The 16,052-nt window shown below is 37.5% G+C and overlaps 1 protein-coding gene across 5 annotated transcripts in view; it reads left to right on the top strand.

Annotated features, from left to right (window-relative positions):
• rapgef2b (Rap guanine nucleotide exchange factor 2b) overlaps positions 1-16,052 on the top strand; it is a 565,137-nt gene that overhangs the window by 499,080 nt on the left and 50,005 nt on the right. For all 5 annotated transcript variants that reach the window (XM_067992588.1, XM_067992581.1, XM_067992606.1 and 2 more), the window contains 4 exons: positions 7,163-7,403; positions 8,181-8,564; positions 11,722-11,933; positions 14,034-14,157. In XM_067992588.1, coding sequence (XP_067848689.1) covers positions 7,163-7,403; positions 8,181-8,564; positions 11,722-11,933; positions 14,034-14,157 — 961 coding nt within the window. The remainder of the gene's footprint in view (positions 1-7,162; positions 7,404-8,180; positions 8,565-11,721; positions 11,934-14,033; positions 14,158-16,052) is intronic.

Below are 16,052 nucleotides of genomic sequence, written 5' to 3'. Positions count from 1 at the left end.
TCTTGCATAGAGCCGGTGCGGACTTCATGGGCCGAATGGCCTCCTTCCGTTCTGTAACCTTTCTACGATTCTGTGATTATATTCACCTTATTGATACTGTCCATAGCTTACAGAAAAAAACAATTTTGGGAGATTACATGATAACCATATTATTCTTACGCTGCAAGGGATGCAAAATAAGCAAAGGGATTGTAGGACTAATGGGAAAATACTGACAAAGACAAATTAGGAAAGTGATCTGGAGTCATAGTAGATTGATATCTCAGGACATCAAGCCAATATCTGGCTGGTGTCAAGAAAGCAAATGGTATGTTAGGTTGTGTGAATATTTTAATAGAAAGGAGGTTATTCTGTCACTATATAGAGTGCTAGTCAAGTCTCACCTGGAGTATTGTGTGCAGTTCTGGAAACGTTACTACAGGGAGGATGTAACAGCTCGAAAAGATGCAGTGTGGAGCTACTAGAATGATTAAGTGATCAGAGAATAAAACATACGAGTATAAATTTGCAGAACTGGGACTTTTCTCATTGACGAGGAGACAACTGAGGAGGGATATGGTGAGGGTATTCAAATTAATAAGGCTCAGAGATATAGAGGATCAGTCAAGGCTAATTGATTTCGTACAGGATTGCAGAACAAGGAGACATGAGTATAAGCTGAAAAAGGGAAGACTCAAGTGATACATAAGAAAGCATTACTCAACTGGGTGGTCAGTTTTTGGAATAGCTTACCAAGAGAGGTTGTAGGGACAAGTAGATTTGATCGCTAAGCTCACATTGGACAAGTATCTTGAAGAGAAACCCATCATTGATTCCAACCCCTAGATCAGCAAGAAAACTGATTAAATGGGCGGAAATCTGGTGGAGTGGATCACCTACCCTTTATCGACCGTGTCCAATTTTAATTCTGTTGATTTCAATGGAATGAGAATCAAGCGGGTCCGACAATGGATAGGTGATCCGTCCCACCAGATTACCACTCAGGCAGTGAAAACAAAAATTTACCCTGTGGTTTTTTTCTGGTCTTGAAGTTTTCTATGTTTCTGAGAGTCCAGATCCCTTCCATATTACTGAAAAGTGACTTCCTGTTGTATCCTATTAAATCCTTTTCAAATCATTTCATTTACTTTACGTATGTAGGAAATCATAGGATTTGCTGTCGAATGACTGAAAATGCAGGTTGGAGTACTCTATTTCAGATCTTTAAAAATGATTGCAGTGGTACAGCAAGCAACTTACAGCAAAAAATAATCTTGTACAGTAAATGTATTCTGCAGTTATAATGAAAAATTGTTTCTCTTGTAGCAAATTGGGTCATCAATATTCATTGGTTTGTAAGCATTTCAGTGCATTCTTTGCTTTTATGAAAAAACAGCTCTCAACTGTGATGATTCAAATTCCTAACTGAATATAGCTAAAAGATTAATTGTTATTGTGACAAGCCCACCTCTCTACTGCTATGATGATTGAAAATTTGATTGAATTGACCAAAGGAATACTTAATCAACAGCACCTTTAAATGGGATTAATTTAAGTACATATGCATTTTATCGGTGGTTACTATTGCTAGTTTACACTGAAACCGCAATGTTTACTTTTGACCACATAATCTCGGCTTACATGCCAGTGCAGTACGAAGGGAGTACTGCATCATCGGAGGTGCCGTCTTTCAGATGAGGTGTTAAACCAAGGTATCGTCTGCCCTCTCAGGAGGATGTGAAAGATCCCACGGCTCTATTCCAAAAGAGCAGGGGAGTTCTCCCGGTGTCCTAGATACATTTATCTCTCAACCAACACCTAAAAAACAGACGATCTGGTCATTTATTTCATTGCTGTTTGTGGGAGCTTGCTGTGCGCATATTGGGTGCTGCATTTCCCACATTACAACAGTGACTACACTCCAAAAGCACTTCATTGGCTGTGAAGTGCTTTGGGACATCCTGAGATCGTGAAAGGCGCTATATCAATCCAAGCCTTTCTTTTTGGGCCTTTATATGACGAAATGACTGTGTTTGCTGGGTAAATGTTGAGGCCAGAACATTGAAGGAATCACATTCAGATGTGTCAATATTTTTAAGAACATAATACTCCAGAAGTACCTTTATCACAGTTGAGATTGTTTTGAATGTTTTGATAATAAAAGCATAATCCTTAAAGTCCAGGAAATGTTTGGACCTCCCTTTAGATTCAGTTGGATAGAAAGAAGAAAAGAGCTTTTGCATTCGCCGTTTGACCAATACGCATAGGAAAGTCTTGAGACTTTGTATGCAAGCTAGTTGAGAACTTGAGTGGTTTCGATTACATTGATCCTTGTAGTCGTCTTTTGGACAGGTAGAACTTTTCCAGTTTAATCCTCCTGCCCCTGTTCAATTTTTGTTGTCTGACATTTGCAATTGATATTTCTGCTTTCACATTTTATTACCATATTGCCTATGTTCCTTTTCAGACCTTTTCCCTTTGAGTTTGTATAGCACAGCACATTTAATGATGAATAGAGGCAACTAATTGTGTGGGATTGTTGGCATTTATATTTATGTACTTTATAGATTGATGGTTGATAAACCCCTATTTTGAACCAGTTTGAACCAAAAAATGGCTTATGGCTGGTTGATAACATAAGGAGTGAAATTTTACTGAAATTCACATTATTGGAAACAGAAATTTTACACCTTGAAGTGTGGAACTGCTGCTCACTTATTTGATTCTACCATACATGTATTCACGTTCTTTGTGAAAGTAACATCACACAGTTACTAGCCAGCTGTAGGAAACTGAAAAGGTAGGAACAGTTTTTGTTTTTATACATCAATCAACACTGAATTTTGAAAATAGTTCTGTGTTGTTTGTATGTTTTACCTCAGGTTATGGAGTGATTTTTTTCACATTTGCTCCTGAAGTCACTGCAACAGCACCATTAATACTACTTGATTGGAGAACTTTGAAGATGGACATCAGGATATCTTAAGAGAAGAGACAATTAGCATTGAAGTACCTGTCACATTTTAATAATCCACCTTTAGCCCTAAATAAGAAAATTATTTTTCTACTGTATATGAGGAAGAGCTCACTCAAATTCACAATCTTGCTCAGTGATAGAATGAAGTAGATGCCCCTTTGAATTGTGTATAGGAATACTTAATGTAGTGAGCAGAATTATATTTAATTGATTTTCTGAATCAATTTACAAAGAATTGTACAGGGTTATATTTTGAAATATAAAGCATAAATCTAAATATTTATTTTCTTTCCTATTCCGCCAGCTGCAAATTCTTATAGTGAGTATCGTGACGTATATGTATATTAATATTATTCTGGTATAAGTAATGCAGTGTTTGCTTTTAGCCTGCAGTGGTTTCTGAAATTGCACATTTAGTCCTTGTATCTGTTTTCTCTGCTTTAGTTTTTTGTTTACTTTTGTTTTGCCTCACCATTTGGTTTCAAAAAAGCTTTTTTGGGGAGTAAGGTTGGGAAGAAGGGAAGATGAAAGAGGCAAAATAAGTTGGCTTGTTGAACAGTAAATGTCTGGATTTTGGTAGTCTGTGTTGGGGTTGGGGGGGGCGGGTGTGGGAAGGTAGATAATAGAACTTATCAGCTCCGTAGTGTGCTTTGCTTTCAGTTTCATCTATAATGGCAAGGTTTTGGCTGGTTGGAGGGAGATTGCTTGACATATGTTTACATTCTGAAGTTTCACATGTATAGGTACTTAAAATTTGGTGCTCCCACCAATAGGTTGTAAAAACAGTAGTTTACTGTTGCTTTAAAAAATAAACAATCTAATATCAATGCAAAAGTCCAATGATCAATGTTTGGAAACTCTATCCATTTTGGGTGTCTATAAGTCAACATAATTCATGTTATTACATGGGCAGTCACTTTTACATTCCTGAAATTGTAATGTCTAACTGCAGGTAGACACCAATTATTTGATACCATTATTTGCCAAGTAGGATTGCTGAATCTTAAGTCAAGCTATGCAAAATCAGCCACTTGCCACTTGGTTACCCAAGTACAATTTCTCCAGTTGCTTTGTGCTCCCTATAACAACAAGGTACAGATTTGTACAAAGACTTTCTTAGTTTGTAGCTTGAGACAACTATAACGTCGTTATTACACCTAACGTATATTAAAAAGTACATTTTAGAACATTCAGTCATTTTAAGTGCATTGTTAGCAACGTGACAGAAGCGCATAATATATTTAAACAACCCCTCTCTGAGAATGATAGTCAAATTTAGATTTCGCTATGAAAAAGTAACACAAACAATATTGCATCTATATTGGGCCAGAATTTGCTGTCAAAATAACAGTGAGGCTAATGGCACACGCCATTATTTATGCGCAAATGGTACAACTTCAGACGAGGGCCGGATGCACGGTTAAACATGGAAATCCAAAAGTTGCTGTTTGAGTTGCGCCACTCCGCTGTTAGCTTCACGAAAATGGCATCTCGCTGTCTGCCCCACCATTGAAATGCATTGAACGACGTGAAGTTGCTGGGTTTGCACAGTATATGCGAACTAAACTCGCCACATAAAGTTTAGTCTTGTCATTTCAAGTCTAAGTACCCTTTTAACGACATGATAATTGTTAATTACTGCCAATCAACCTCTCTGTCACTGAAAATTAACTATTACAAGTGTGGAGTCTTGTTCCTTTAGGTTTTAATCATTGTTGGAGATATTAAAAATATTAAATTTTAAATTTTAAATTTTTAAATTTTTCCTTTTTTTCTCTCTCTTAATCCAATCTTTCTTTCCCTCTCTTTATTTCTCTTTCTGTACCTGATTTGACATTGAATTCACCCACTCTAATTTACACTTCCTTCTCAGTCCTTGCGCTGTTTATTTCTCAAGCCTTCAATCTGATTGGTTAAGGAGATGCACAGTTGCTTGCCCTGTTCACTTAGGTCCCAGATGCCCAGTTTCCCTCACTGCGACGTTATCAGCTCGGACTTTCAGCAACTTGCCACGCAAAAAATTAAAAAACTTAAACATGCAAGGGCAAGTCTAACCTAACGGTAGATGTCCTGCCACAGAAAATTATGGTCCATTAGTAATTAGTGTCTACTGATATGAAAGGACTTCTGATGAGAAAAACAGAAAATGTTACAAACACCCAGCTGGTTAGTTAGCATCAAAAAAAGAAAGACAGTTCTGATGAAGGGTCTCGCCTGGAATGTTGAGCTGTCTTTCTCTTTCTGATGACCTGTGTACTTCCAGCGTTTTTTATTTTTCTTTCGGGTTTCCAGCACTCACTTTTTCTTTAAACTGACCTCTGCCAGTAGTGCTCATGAGTAATTTCCCTTTTGCACACATGAATTAAAAGCAGTAAGACATAATTACAGATATAGCATTTGTATAATCACAAGAAAAATCACAATTGAATTTTAAAAATTGACTTTTTCTTTCCTTACAGCTGATTGTACAATAAGAAAAATTCAAAAACTACTTGTAAAATATCCCCTGGCTATTTCCAAATATGATGTGGAGATGCCGGTGATGGACTGGGGTTGACAATTGTAAACAATTTTACAACACCAAGTTATAGTCCAGCAATTTTATTTTAAATTCACAAGCTTTCGGAGGCTTCCTCCTTCCTCAGGTGAACGATGTGAAAATGTCACATCGTTCACCTGACGAAGGAGGAATCCTCCGAAAGCTTGTGAATTTAAAATAAAATTGCTGGACTATAACTTGGTGTTGTAAAATTGTTTACTATTTCCAAATAAGCACTGCCGCCATCTTGACATCCTTTTTTCAAGGGAATGTGATAAGTGTTCTTTTATACCTATGACTGGCATTCAGTCTCGCTTTCCCTATTGTTAAAGAGACTCAAGTTAAAAGGATTGAGTGGTCTCAATTCAGTTTCCAATATACATTAATGCACAGCACCCTGCTACTCTGAGTTAGGCACTAATTCAACAATCTGCTTTTAAAGGATAAAAGAAAGACCCAGTGGTGAATGGAAATCTTATACTGATGTAGTAAAACAATAGCTTTAAGATGCATTTTCAGGAAAGCTGGTTAAAGAGAAGCTCTGCTTTGCATGTCGCCTACAGTAACTGACATTGTAATTTTGGTTGAGAAGTATAGTATATTGAAAGATAGTGTTCTCCAGTATCAGCCAGTAAAGTAGAATAATATCAGTTCTGTACTAAATTTATTCTAGATAAGCAGCTGCCCATAACTATTCACTATCCCATCCTGCAAACAAAAAATAAAAATGGAAAACATACAGAGACAGTTAAAAAAAATTACTATATTTCTATACTTTTCAAAGAATAACTCTTCAGATTATAAGAATGATTCCATAATCTGACACTTCCAACAGGGAGCTTTGCTCACAGTAAGTGCATTTCAGGAAATCATAGGAGCAAGGTGCATGATTTTCCAAGAGGCACGCCCTGCAAGGAGTGCCGAATCATGGAATCGGCCCTAAGGTTCTTAGGACTGATACAACTTTATCTCAGTTCCTTGTTATGTTACAAACTTTTGTCTGCTTTGTTATCCTTCATCTTCATGAGTATATATCAAAATTAAATTTTGAGAGAACGATTTCTCCAGTGTAGTTAAAAATTAGTTTCACTAAATGCATACCAAAATGCATGGGATATTAAAAATGCAAGAAGGTAAAATAGACAGCGTAGTTCCTTTTTTTTAAGTCTAGTACCAAATTTGTCTTGACCAACACAGGTTACTTTATTATGTCTTGGAAATTGGGTCTTTAAGATATTAATTGTATGTAAAGGATAGGTTTACAAAAATAAATTGTTCTGTTGCTAACAAAAAATGATCTATAACAAACATATATTTTTATTTGCAGCAGCATAGTCAGATATAAAAGTAGCAGTTAAATGATGCAATAGGTATTGATGGTTATCAGGATCTGAATAGATTTTAAATTGTATATTCAGTCCCACTATCTCTCTGTGCCTTTAACTGATGAACTGATAATAGTCTTTGTCCAGTTTGTAACTGCTTACTAATGAACAAGAAGAAAATAATATTGTTATATAATATTTAATATATAATATAGTGTGGGGCAAGCATAATGAACCAGATAGTCTTTTCCTGCCTGGCAATTTTGTATGTTTGTATGATCTTACTAAAGTAGTCCTCCTTTATGCTACCCACACACTCAGTTTGGTTTGTTTTTTGAACAGAGCTACCAGATCAAGTTTTAAGAGTTTTCAAGGCAGACCAACAAAGTCGCTACATAATGATCAGCAGAGATACCACCGCAAAGGAAGTGGTAATTCAAGCGCTTCGAGAATTTGCAGTGACTGCTGCTGCTGAATCATACTCACTATGTGAAGTCTCCATCACTCCTGAAGGTGTTATCAAACAAAGACGACTACCGGATCAGCTGTCAAAGCTCGCAGACCGAATCCAACTTAGTGGCAGGTAAGGTTGGGTCTAAATCACCAGAATCCATGTTCTTGCAGGGAAACTAATTAAAATAAACTTGCTTTTCTTTATGTTAGATTTGGATGGGGAAACACCGAGTTTGAAGTTATATTTAGAGCATTATTTATAGGTGTAATGGGTACAAACATAACAGCATGCCAACCTCTGGATCAAACGTGTCACTACTTTGGGTGCATTTCTTTTACATTTTTTTGACTCATTCTGTAAGGTTTTTTTCCCCCCTCCAAATAGTTATTATAGTGTTCCTACTCCAATGACATGGACCATTCAATGTTCCCAATCCTCTGTTCAGAGGCTGACCACTGGGAGGTGCATAAAAAGCACATGAGTTCATATCCTCCCAGATGTCTTTTTCAGGGCCTGTCCCTCATGGAATTCAAACTCAGTTTGGGAAATCACCATGGAGAAGGTTGCAGACATCAGACAAGATGTTGCTCCTGCTGTTGTTGCACACAAAAATATACGATTGCAAATCCATTTTTGGGAAGGCATTGTGGGTGGTATGAGAGATTTGAAAGAAAGTTGTGCAAGAATATTAGAGCACCATAGGAAGTTCTGTTTTTGCTCCACTATTGATCTGAATGCAGTGCAAAAAAAAATGGGATGGGGAGGGTGGCAGCTAATTGCTTGCTGGTATAAAATTAATTGAAGAGAAACTATTCACACATCTCTGGAATAAATCTGATCAGAGTGTTGCTGCTATATTGTTTTCCTTTTAGTCAATGTAACATTCATTATTTTTGCCTTCCTAAGGTACTACCTGAAGAACAACATGGAGACAGAGACACTGTGCTCAGATGAACATGCTCAGGAATTGCTCCGGGAGAGTCATATCATACTGCTTCAACTGAGCACTATTGAAGTTGCCACCCAGCTCTCCATGAGGAACTTTGAACTATTTCGTAATATTGAACCCACAGAGTACATAGATGACTTGTTCAAACTTAAGTCAAAAACTGAATGTGTCAATCTGAAGAAATTTGAGAGCATTATCAATCAGGAAACATTTTGGGTTGCAACAGAGATTCTTAGAGAGCCAAACCAACTGAAAAGGATGAAGATAATGAAACACTTTATCAAGATGGCACTGCACTGTAGAGAGTGCAAGAACTTTAACTCCATGTTTGCAATTATCAGGTAAAAAAAATACCAGTAAGAGAAACATTTATGTCTAAAATTTTTGAATCACTTTGAATTCTTGTATTCATTGTAGGAAGGACTAAACTCTGGTAATGGGTACAAGTGTCTAATCGCCTAGTACCATAAACCTCCAATTATAGTACACACACCCAACTTTATATCATAAAGTTTAATGAAAATGTACCCCTACTCCAACTACCTATGGGTTTAGAACTGTTTACAAAGTATTCAGCCATGTGGCCTTGCAATATCTGCCATGCAGCAGAGAAGTAAAAAAATGGTTGAAATATGAGGTGTGTGGCAGTAGGGACTCTGGAGACAAGCTCAGCAGCAACAGCAAAACAACTTGCATTAATATAGCAACTTTAATATAGAAAAACATCTCAAGGCACTTCACCAAAACGTGATCAGAAGGAAACCTGCCATCTTCACCCAGTTTGGCCGGCATGTGACTCCAGTCCTACTGCACCTTCTCCGGGCAACTACAGATGGGCAATAAATACCAGCCTTGCCAGCGACGTCCACATCAAAATCAAAAAAGAAGGATTCCAAACCAATGAAGGTGATATTAGGAAGGGTGACTAAAAGCTTGGTCAAAGAGGCAAATCTCAAGGAGAGTCCTGAAGGAAGTGGAGAGGCAGAGAGGTTTAGTGCGGGTATTCCAGAGCATAGGGCCTAGATGGCTGAAGGCACAGCCACTAATGTTAAAGCAAAGGGAGGTGGGGATTGCACAAGAGGTTAGTGTCAGAGGAATGCACTGTTCTTGGTGGGCGGGAGGGGGGTGGTTATAGAGCTGGAGGAGATTACAGAGATAGGGAAGGGTGAGGCCATGGAGAGATATTAAACACAAGGATGAGAATTTTAAACTTGATACTAGTTTTAAATATCACTGTTGAGCTTTAAATAGAAGACAAATAGTGAAAAAAGCCTAAAATGCACCCTGCCAAAGGGATGTATGGACAGGAAGAAAATGAAATTACGTTTCTTAGAAACTCAAAGAATAGTATACAAAATAAAAGTGTAACAGTAGGGAGAAAGAAACCGAGAGACGCTTTAATACCAAAATATGAGACCAAACTCTTGTGTGTTTCCATTCAAGCTAGCAAGGGGAATTTATATTTATATTCAGATCCTTTATCATGGCTCAGAAATTGCTTTCTGTACAGGGTATAAAACTGAGCGAAAACTCCAGTGGCTTGAATGAAAACCTTAACAGTCTCAAAGTAGCACTTGATAAGGTGGGTGTTGAACAGGAGCACAAGGCCTCTTAGTACCATATTCAGAGAACTAGCATTTTTTCTCTAAAGTCCTCTTTAGTGTTTTATTATCAAGTATGAATGTTTATTTTCAATTTCTGTAGGTACTTTATGTGATAATTTGGAAACCTTGCAAGGCCTTTTTGAATTTAAAGGGTAGCGGGTTATGAAAGGGGGATGGAATGGTGCAGTTGGCCCAGGAAAAGAACCAATTAATACAACTATAAGGATGGAAACGAGCAGAAGGGGATTAGGAAGAATATAAAAATGAGGGAGAGAGAGGTGGCAAATGGAAAATGAGCCATGCTTGGTATATGACTTAGTCTGAAATTAAACATCTACATGCTGCCTCTACACATATGTAGGAGATACCTGCAGCAGGAGCTGTAAATTTAAAATGCAACGTAGGAGAGTTCACTTTGCCAAGCTGGCATCCTTGAACCACAACATAGTGCTAGAAAATGAATTTTAGTCAAAACTGTATTGTGTAGAAGTCGCAACTGACGCCTATGATCGTTTTCCATGTTGTATTTCAAAAAACACCAATCATATGTTAGTGGAAATATCACAGAAGGTGGAAAAGGCATTGCAGTACTGTAGACTTTAAAGGCAGTCTTATATCGGTTTGAAATTACTCTTAAGGAAAATTTAAATACATCACTGTCATTTCCAAATAACTAATGTAAAGCTTAACCATCACTCACCTGATGAGTAATATTTTCCTTCAAATGATGACTTACTAGAGTAATCTGAAGGAGTTGTAATTCTTCACTTACAACGCCGTAGTAATGCCCATCTTGATTAGGCAAATTTGTTTCTTTCTGTCAGAAATGTAAAAATGGTGATGACAAGCTTCAAAATGGAGGAACACAAATGTACCCTTTGTTTTTACTATTGTGGAGAAAGGGAATTAGTGTTAAATAGCTCATTTTCAAATGTGAAATTTACGCCTTTTATAAGTTTCAAAATCATAATTTTGTATTGGATAGTAACAAAAGCTAACAAACATTAAATACACAAAATTTATTGTTAGCACTCAAGAATTGTTCAAGTATATATTGTGCAAGGATTTCAACCCTTCAAGAGATGTTTAGTGTATGAAATTTAATGAGTTAAATTAAAATAATTGCTTGTAAAATATCTTTTATTATGATTAAAATATTTAGATTGTATAACTGACGTCACTTACAAGAAAACTGTCTGTAAATTGTAGTCCCAGTACTGGAATATTATGGGGTCTTTATGAGACTGCAAAGGATAGGAAGTTTCCTGCAATTCCTAGTGCTTGCTGAAAATGGCAGTGACACAACAACGTTAATTAACCATCATTATTGACCTCTTTCTGAATTAATTATATGTGGAAATGGAAAGCGGGGTATAGAGATTTACATTTTTTCTGCTCTCATCATTGTTAGCAATATTAAAGCTAGAGCTGGATAATACAAAGAATATATTTCTGCTTTAAACTCAGAAAAATGTAAAATTTATTTTAATCTATTTTGTTGGAAAATATGAAATTATAATGGTATAAGTTGTGTTTTTTCATCTTGTTCTCTCACAAAGATGCTGTTTTTGCAAATGAAAAATGTTTCAGAAGGACGTGTTCACAGGTTTTATTGCCTGTGCTGAATGGTTTTGGCCACTGATACTGTGAATTGAATCTTACCCACGATCTTCATTTCAACCCATAATGTCATACATTCAATAGTTCATATAAAAAAGGGGATAAACATACTTCTGTTAAATTTCTGTCTACAATTCGTGTTTTAAAGTTTGAAACATTGGGGAAAGATGTCAAAATTTCAATTTAGATTGGTCGTTTACTTCTTAAACCCTATTAAAATTTTGTTGTACGTAATACTTATTGTAATTTTTTTTTGTCTTTCCACAAAATCTAGTGGTCTATACCTTGCACCAGTGGCACGACTGCGGAATACTTGGGAAAAACTTCCAAGCAAATATGAAAAGCTATTTCAGGATCTTCAGGATCTCTTGGATCCTTCCAGAAATATGGCAAAATACCGCAATGTTCTCAATAACCAGAACCTGCAGCCTCCCATTATTCCTCTCTTTCCTGTGATCAAGAAAGATCTGACATTCCTGCATGAAGGTAGCCCTGTTTTAAAAAAATTATGACTGTGGTTCCATTTTTGCAGTTTGCTCTACTTTAAATATCAGTATTTGTTGCACACCATGCTCATGATTTCTCAATCATCTTGTTATATTGGCTCATCTTGCACTACCATTTAATTACGTTGTTTTCACCAATCTCCTCACATTTAAAACAAAATATGCTAGATTTGAGCGATACCTGTTGTAGTATATTGTTGCCCTAAATGCGGTTGTATACAGACTATCTACACTATACATCTCTTGTCTAAACTAAAGGATAATATTTTACCAGGATGTTGTATAAATTGAACATATACTGAGCATATTTCTTGGTAATCAACTACTCATTTCTCAATAGCCTTGCAATAGTTATGTTGTGCCACCCTGTACGCTATCCATTGTTGTCCACCAAGAGTTCTGCACTGACACCTATTTATGTCTCAGTATTGTGTGTTCAGGAGTAATTTTAATTTCATCTCGAGGCTTGGGTGACTAATATAAATAACTCGAGATCTACGACTTCATCTGAACTCCTCAATTAAATTACTATGTTGTGATCATTTCCAGTTCTATACTATTCTCTACTAGATGAACCTCAGAATGCTAAAGAGGGGAAATGTTGAAAACAAAGTTTTACTCTTGACATTGAGCTTGTGCAAGCCCCTCACTCTTCAAGTAAGAGGAAATGATGTAGTCACACTATTACTTGGAGTTTCTCAACATCAATCTGTGTTATGGGGGCTGAAAATCAGCTAGTCGCAATCCCATTGATTACACCAGGATTGCGCCACTCAGTGCCCTCCAGCACTGACCCTGTCGATGTTTGCAAGGTTAGTGAGAGGGCATCTCATTAGCATGGATCACATGGGTGCATGTGCCACTTTTGGTGCATCTCTGGTGCTAGAAGCGCCAGTGTCCGTCCATCCTCAGGGGAGATGGGAGAGGGAGGGTTGCCCAAGCACCCGACTGCAGCCATGTCCTATGTTAGGGGGCTGATCACTTCTTTAAAAAAAATAAGAAGAATTTGGGGAGCTTTCTTCTGTGGGGTGGAGGGGGCCCAGGCCACTTCCCTGGTCTGAACCCTACTGGTGGGGCCCACATCCACCGATGTCAAAACCAGTACTCCTCACCTCACTGGGTGATATTCACTTCCCCATTTTGAGCTGAGAAAGAGAAATGAGAGAGCAAAACATAACTTGAAAATCGTAATTTGAAAGTGGGATTGGTTATTTTTTGCATTCAGCAAGGCAAGGGATGTTCATGCTGGGAAATGGCTTATTTTCTGTTTTGATTACCGTCTCAGCATCAAGTATTTCCAGATTAGATATACCACATTCAACTGCACAGTAAAGCTGCTTCTACCTTGTGGATGAACCCAAATCTTTGAAGAGAAATTTCTACTGCAGCTCATAAACTTTTTCCAGTATTCCCACCAAACAACCTTATGGCCCCTCAGACAGAGCTAATTTTACGTAAGAACGTTTAGAGTTGAAGAAAGCTTTCATCCCGTTAGTCTGGGCAGGGTTCAGACCAAGGTCCCTTAGTAAAAATGACTCTCTTCTAGTCCATGCTGCTACCAAATCCACTATCAAAACCATTTTTTTAACTTTACATTTTTATTGTTTTTGCAGGAATTTAGATGATGTAAAATCCTGGGAAAGATATTTGATTTAAAGAAAGCAAAATCACAGGAGTCTCGGTTAAAATAGAAGTTTAGGTTAGCATAGTTGCTAACCATAAATAATTCCATCCAGATTTATAGTCAGTGCAGTCTTCCTCCTACCAACATATCTCGTATTGAAATCAGTACACATCGTGCAGTCCCATACTCTGACTCATTCCTTCACAGAACTTTAAAACTATGGAATTCCTTAGATTCACTCAGTCATTGCTTCCTCCTACAATCTTCAGACATTTAAAACCCAAGCTTGGTGCCATCTATTCACTGCTTCCTGATTTACCTTATCAACCTTAATGGAGTCTTGGTCCTTTATCTGGGATTCTCTGGATGTTAAACATAAAAAGACATTCCAATGTGTAAAATAGAGATCTGTTTAGCTGTCCTTGTCAGGAGTCATTTTATTTTTTCTTCCTTTAGGGAATGACTCCAAAGTGGAAGGTTTGGTGAATTTTGAAAAGCTACGGATGATTGCTAAAGAAATCCGTCATGTTGGCCGTATGGCTTCAGTTAATATGGATCCTGCTGTTATGTTCAGAACAAGGTTAGTGCTATCTGTTCAAGGAATAATGGAATCCATAGTGATGTAATCTGAGCCAATTACAATTATTTTTGTAGAGAATAAAATACCTCCTCAGAAAGGGCTGACTGTGGGCAAAAATGATTTTTATTCTTAAAAGAATAAGTACAATTCGGATTGTTTCAATCCAGAAGACACAGCAGCAATGATGCTCTGAGGATACAAAACACCTTGCTTTCCATTGAAGTAACCTCCCTGATACCAAAGTGCTAAGAATTGCATAATCCAGCACAAAAAGGAGTTGATTATGTTAGTTATTATGTATCACAGTTATTTTGGAGCTCTAAGTTTTTGGTCCTTCATCTCAGGTATAAAGTGTATTGCAATAGGTATTTGTTTTTCTTCTGCAGTGCAATGCCCTGCAAAGGTCTTACACTAGCGGACTGTAGACTACAATTCAGAAATGACTTAAATTTTATAGTGTTGAACAGGAGCTAAATGAATACATTAAATGGCTCCTATTTGTTACTATAAATTATGTACAGTCCCATATTTTGCTTATGCACTGTTCTGGTTTTCCAAAATCAGAAGCGCTAAAGCAGCTCAAGTTTGTAGTCCCATGATAGCGCCAAATTGAAAGAACTGAGCAAAAAATTGGCTGTACTAGCTTAAATAACCAAAGCCCTTCCTCAATGTCCCTACACTCGTATTACCAGTAAAGTTCCTCCTGGATCACTCTCTCTTAAAAATTGTGGTAAATTACATACATGTGTATCAGCAAGGAACTGCATGCAGCAATCTAGCACGTGCACAGTTTAATAAAAAAAATTGGAATAAACCTGCTGGTTTAAGAAGAGCAGCCAGGCTGGTTGCAATCGTGCTCTTGGCAATTGTTCTTGCCATTGTAGTGGCAGAATCACTCTGCTCTACAAACCAGACAATATAATTAAATAGGAAGATGAAAACTGTTGATGTACAAAACTGCTTTCGTAAGCAGCTCTGTACTCTATAAATCAGGTTTATGAGTTGAAGGATGTTTTGTAACGTAATGATCAGGCTTTCACAGAAAGCAAGATGTCTGACATTGTGACCACTATTTAATTGATTCCAACCCAAATAACTTTCAGTTTTTCAGATAAACCTTACTATCAGTATCAGTAATCACTTCTATAGTGCAAATTAAACCTGTGATATCTCAGTTTTGATTTCACATTGGGCTTATCAGTGGTCCTGGTACATTTGGTTGTTTTCGATATAGGACTGTCCATTAACAGGTGACACTTTTAAGAACATAAAAAATAGGAGCAGGAGTAGGCCATACGGCCCCTCGAGCCTGCTCCACGATTCTATAAGATCATGACTGATAGTCAACCTCAACTCCACTGTCCTGCCTGATCCCCATGTCCCTTGATTCCCCTGGAGTCCAAAAATCTATCCATCTCAGCCTTAAATATATTCAAAAACTCAGCATCCACAGCCCTCTGGGGTAGAAAATTCCAAAGATTCATAACCCTCTGCATGAAGAAATTCCTCCTCATCTCAGTCTTGAATGGCCGGCCTCTTACCCTGCGACTATGCCCCCTAGTTCTAGACTCTCTAGCCAAGGGAAATAATCTCTCAGCATTTATTGTGTCAAGCCCCTCATAATCTTATGTTTCAATGAGATCACCTCTCATTCTTCTAAACTCCAGAGAGTATAGGCCCATTCTACTTGACCTCTCTTCATAGGACAACCCTCTCATCCCAGGAATTAATCTAGTGAACCTTTGTTGCACTGCCTCTAAGGCAAGTATATCCTTCCTTAGATAAGGAGACCAAAACTGCATGCAGTACTCCAGATGAAGTCTCACTAAAGCCCTGTACAACTGTAGTAAGACTTCCCTACTTTTGTACTCCAACCCCCTTGCAATAAAGGCCAA

Source organism: Heptranchias perlo, chromosome 1 (assembly GCF_035084215.1).
Source record: "Heptranchias perlo isolate sHepPer1 chromosome 1, sHepPer1.hap1, whole genome shotgun sequence".
Lineage (NCBI taxonomy): Eukaryota > Metazoa > Chordata > Chondrichthyes > Hexanchiformes > Hexanchidae > Heptranchias > Heptranchias perlo.
The sequence above is the reverse complement of the archived record's forward strand: the minus strand, read 5'-3'. Positions and strand labels throughout refer to the sequence as shown.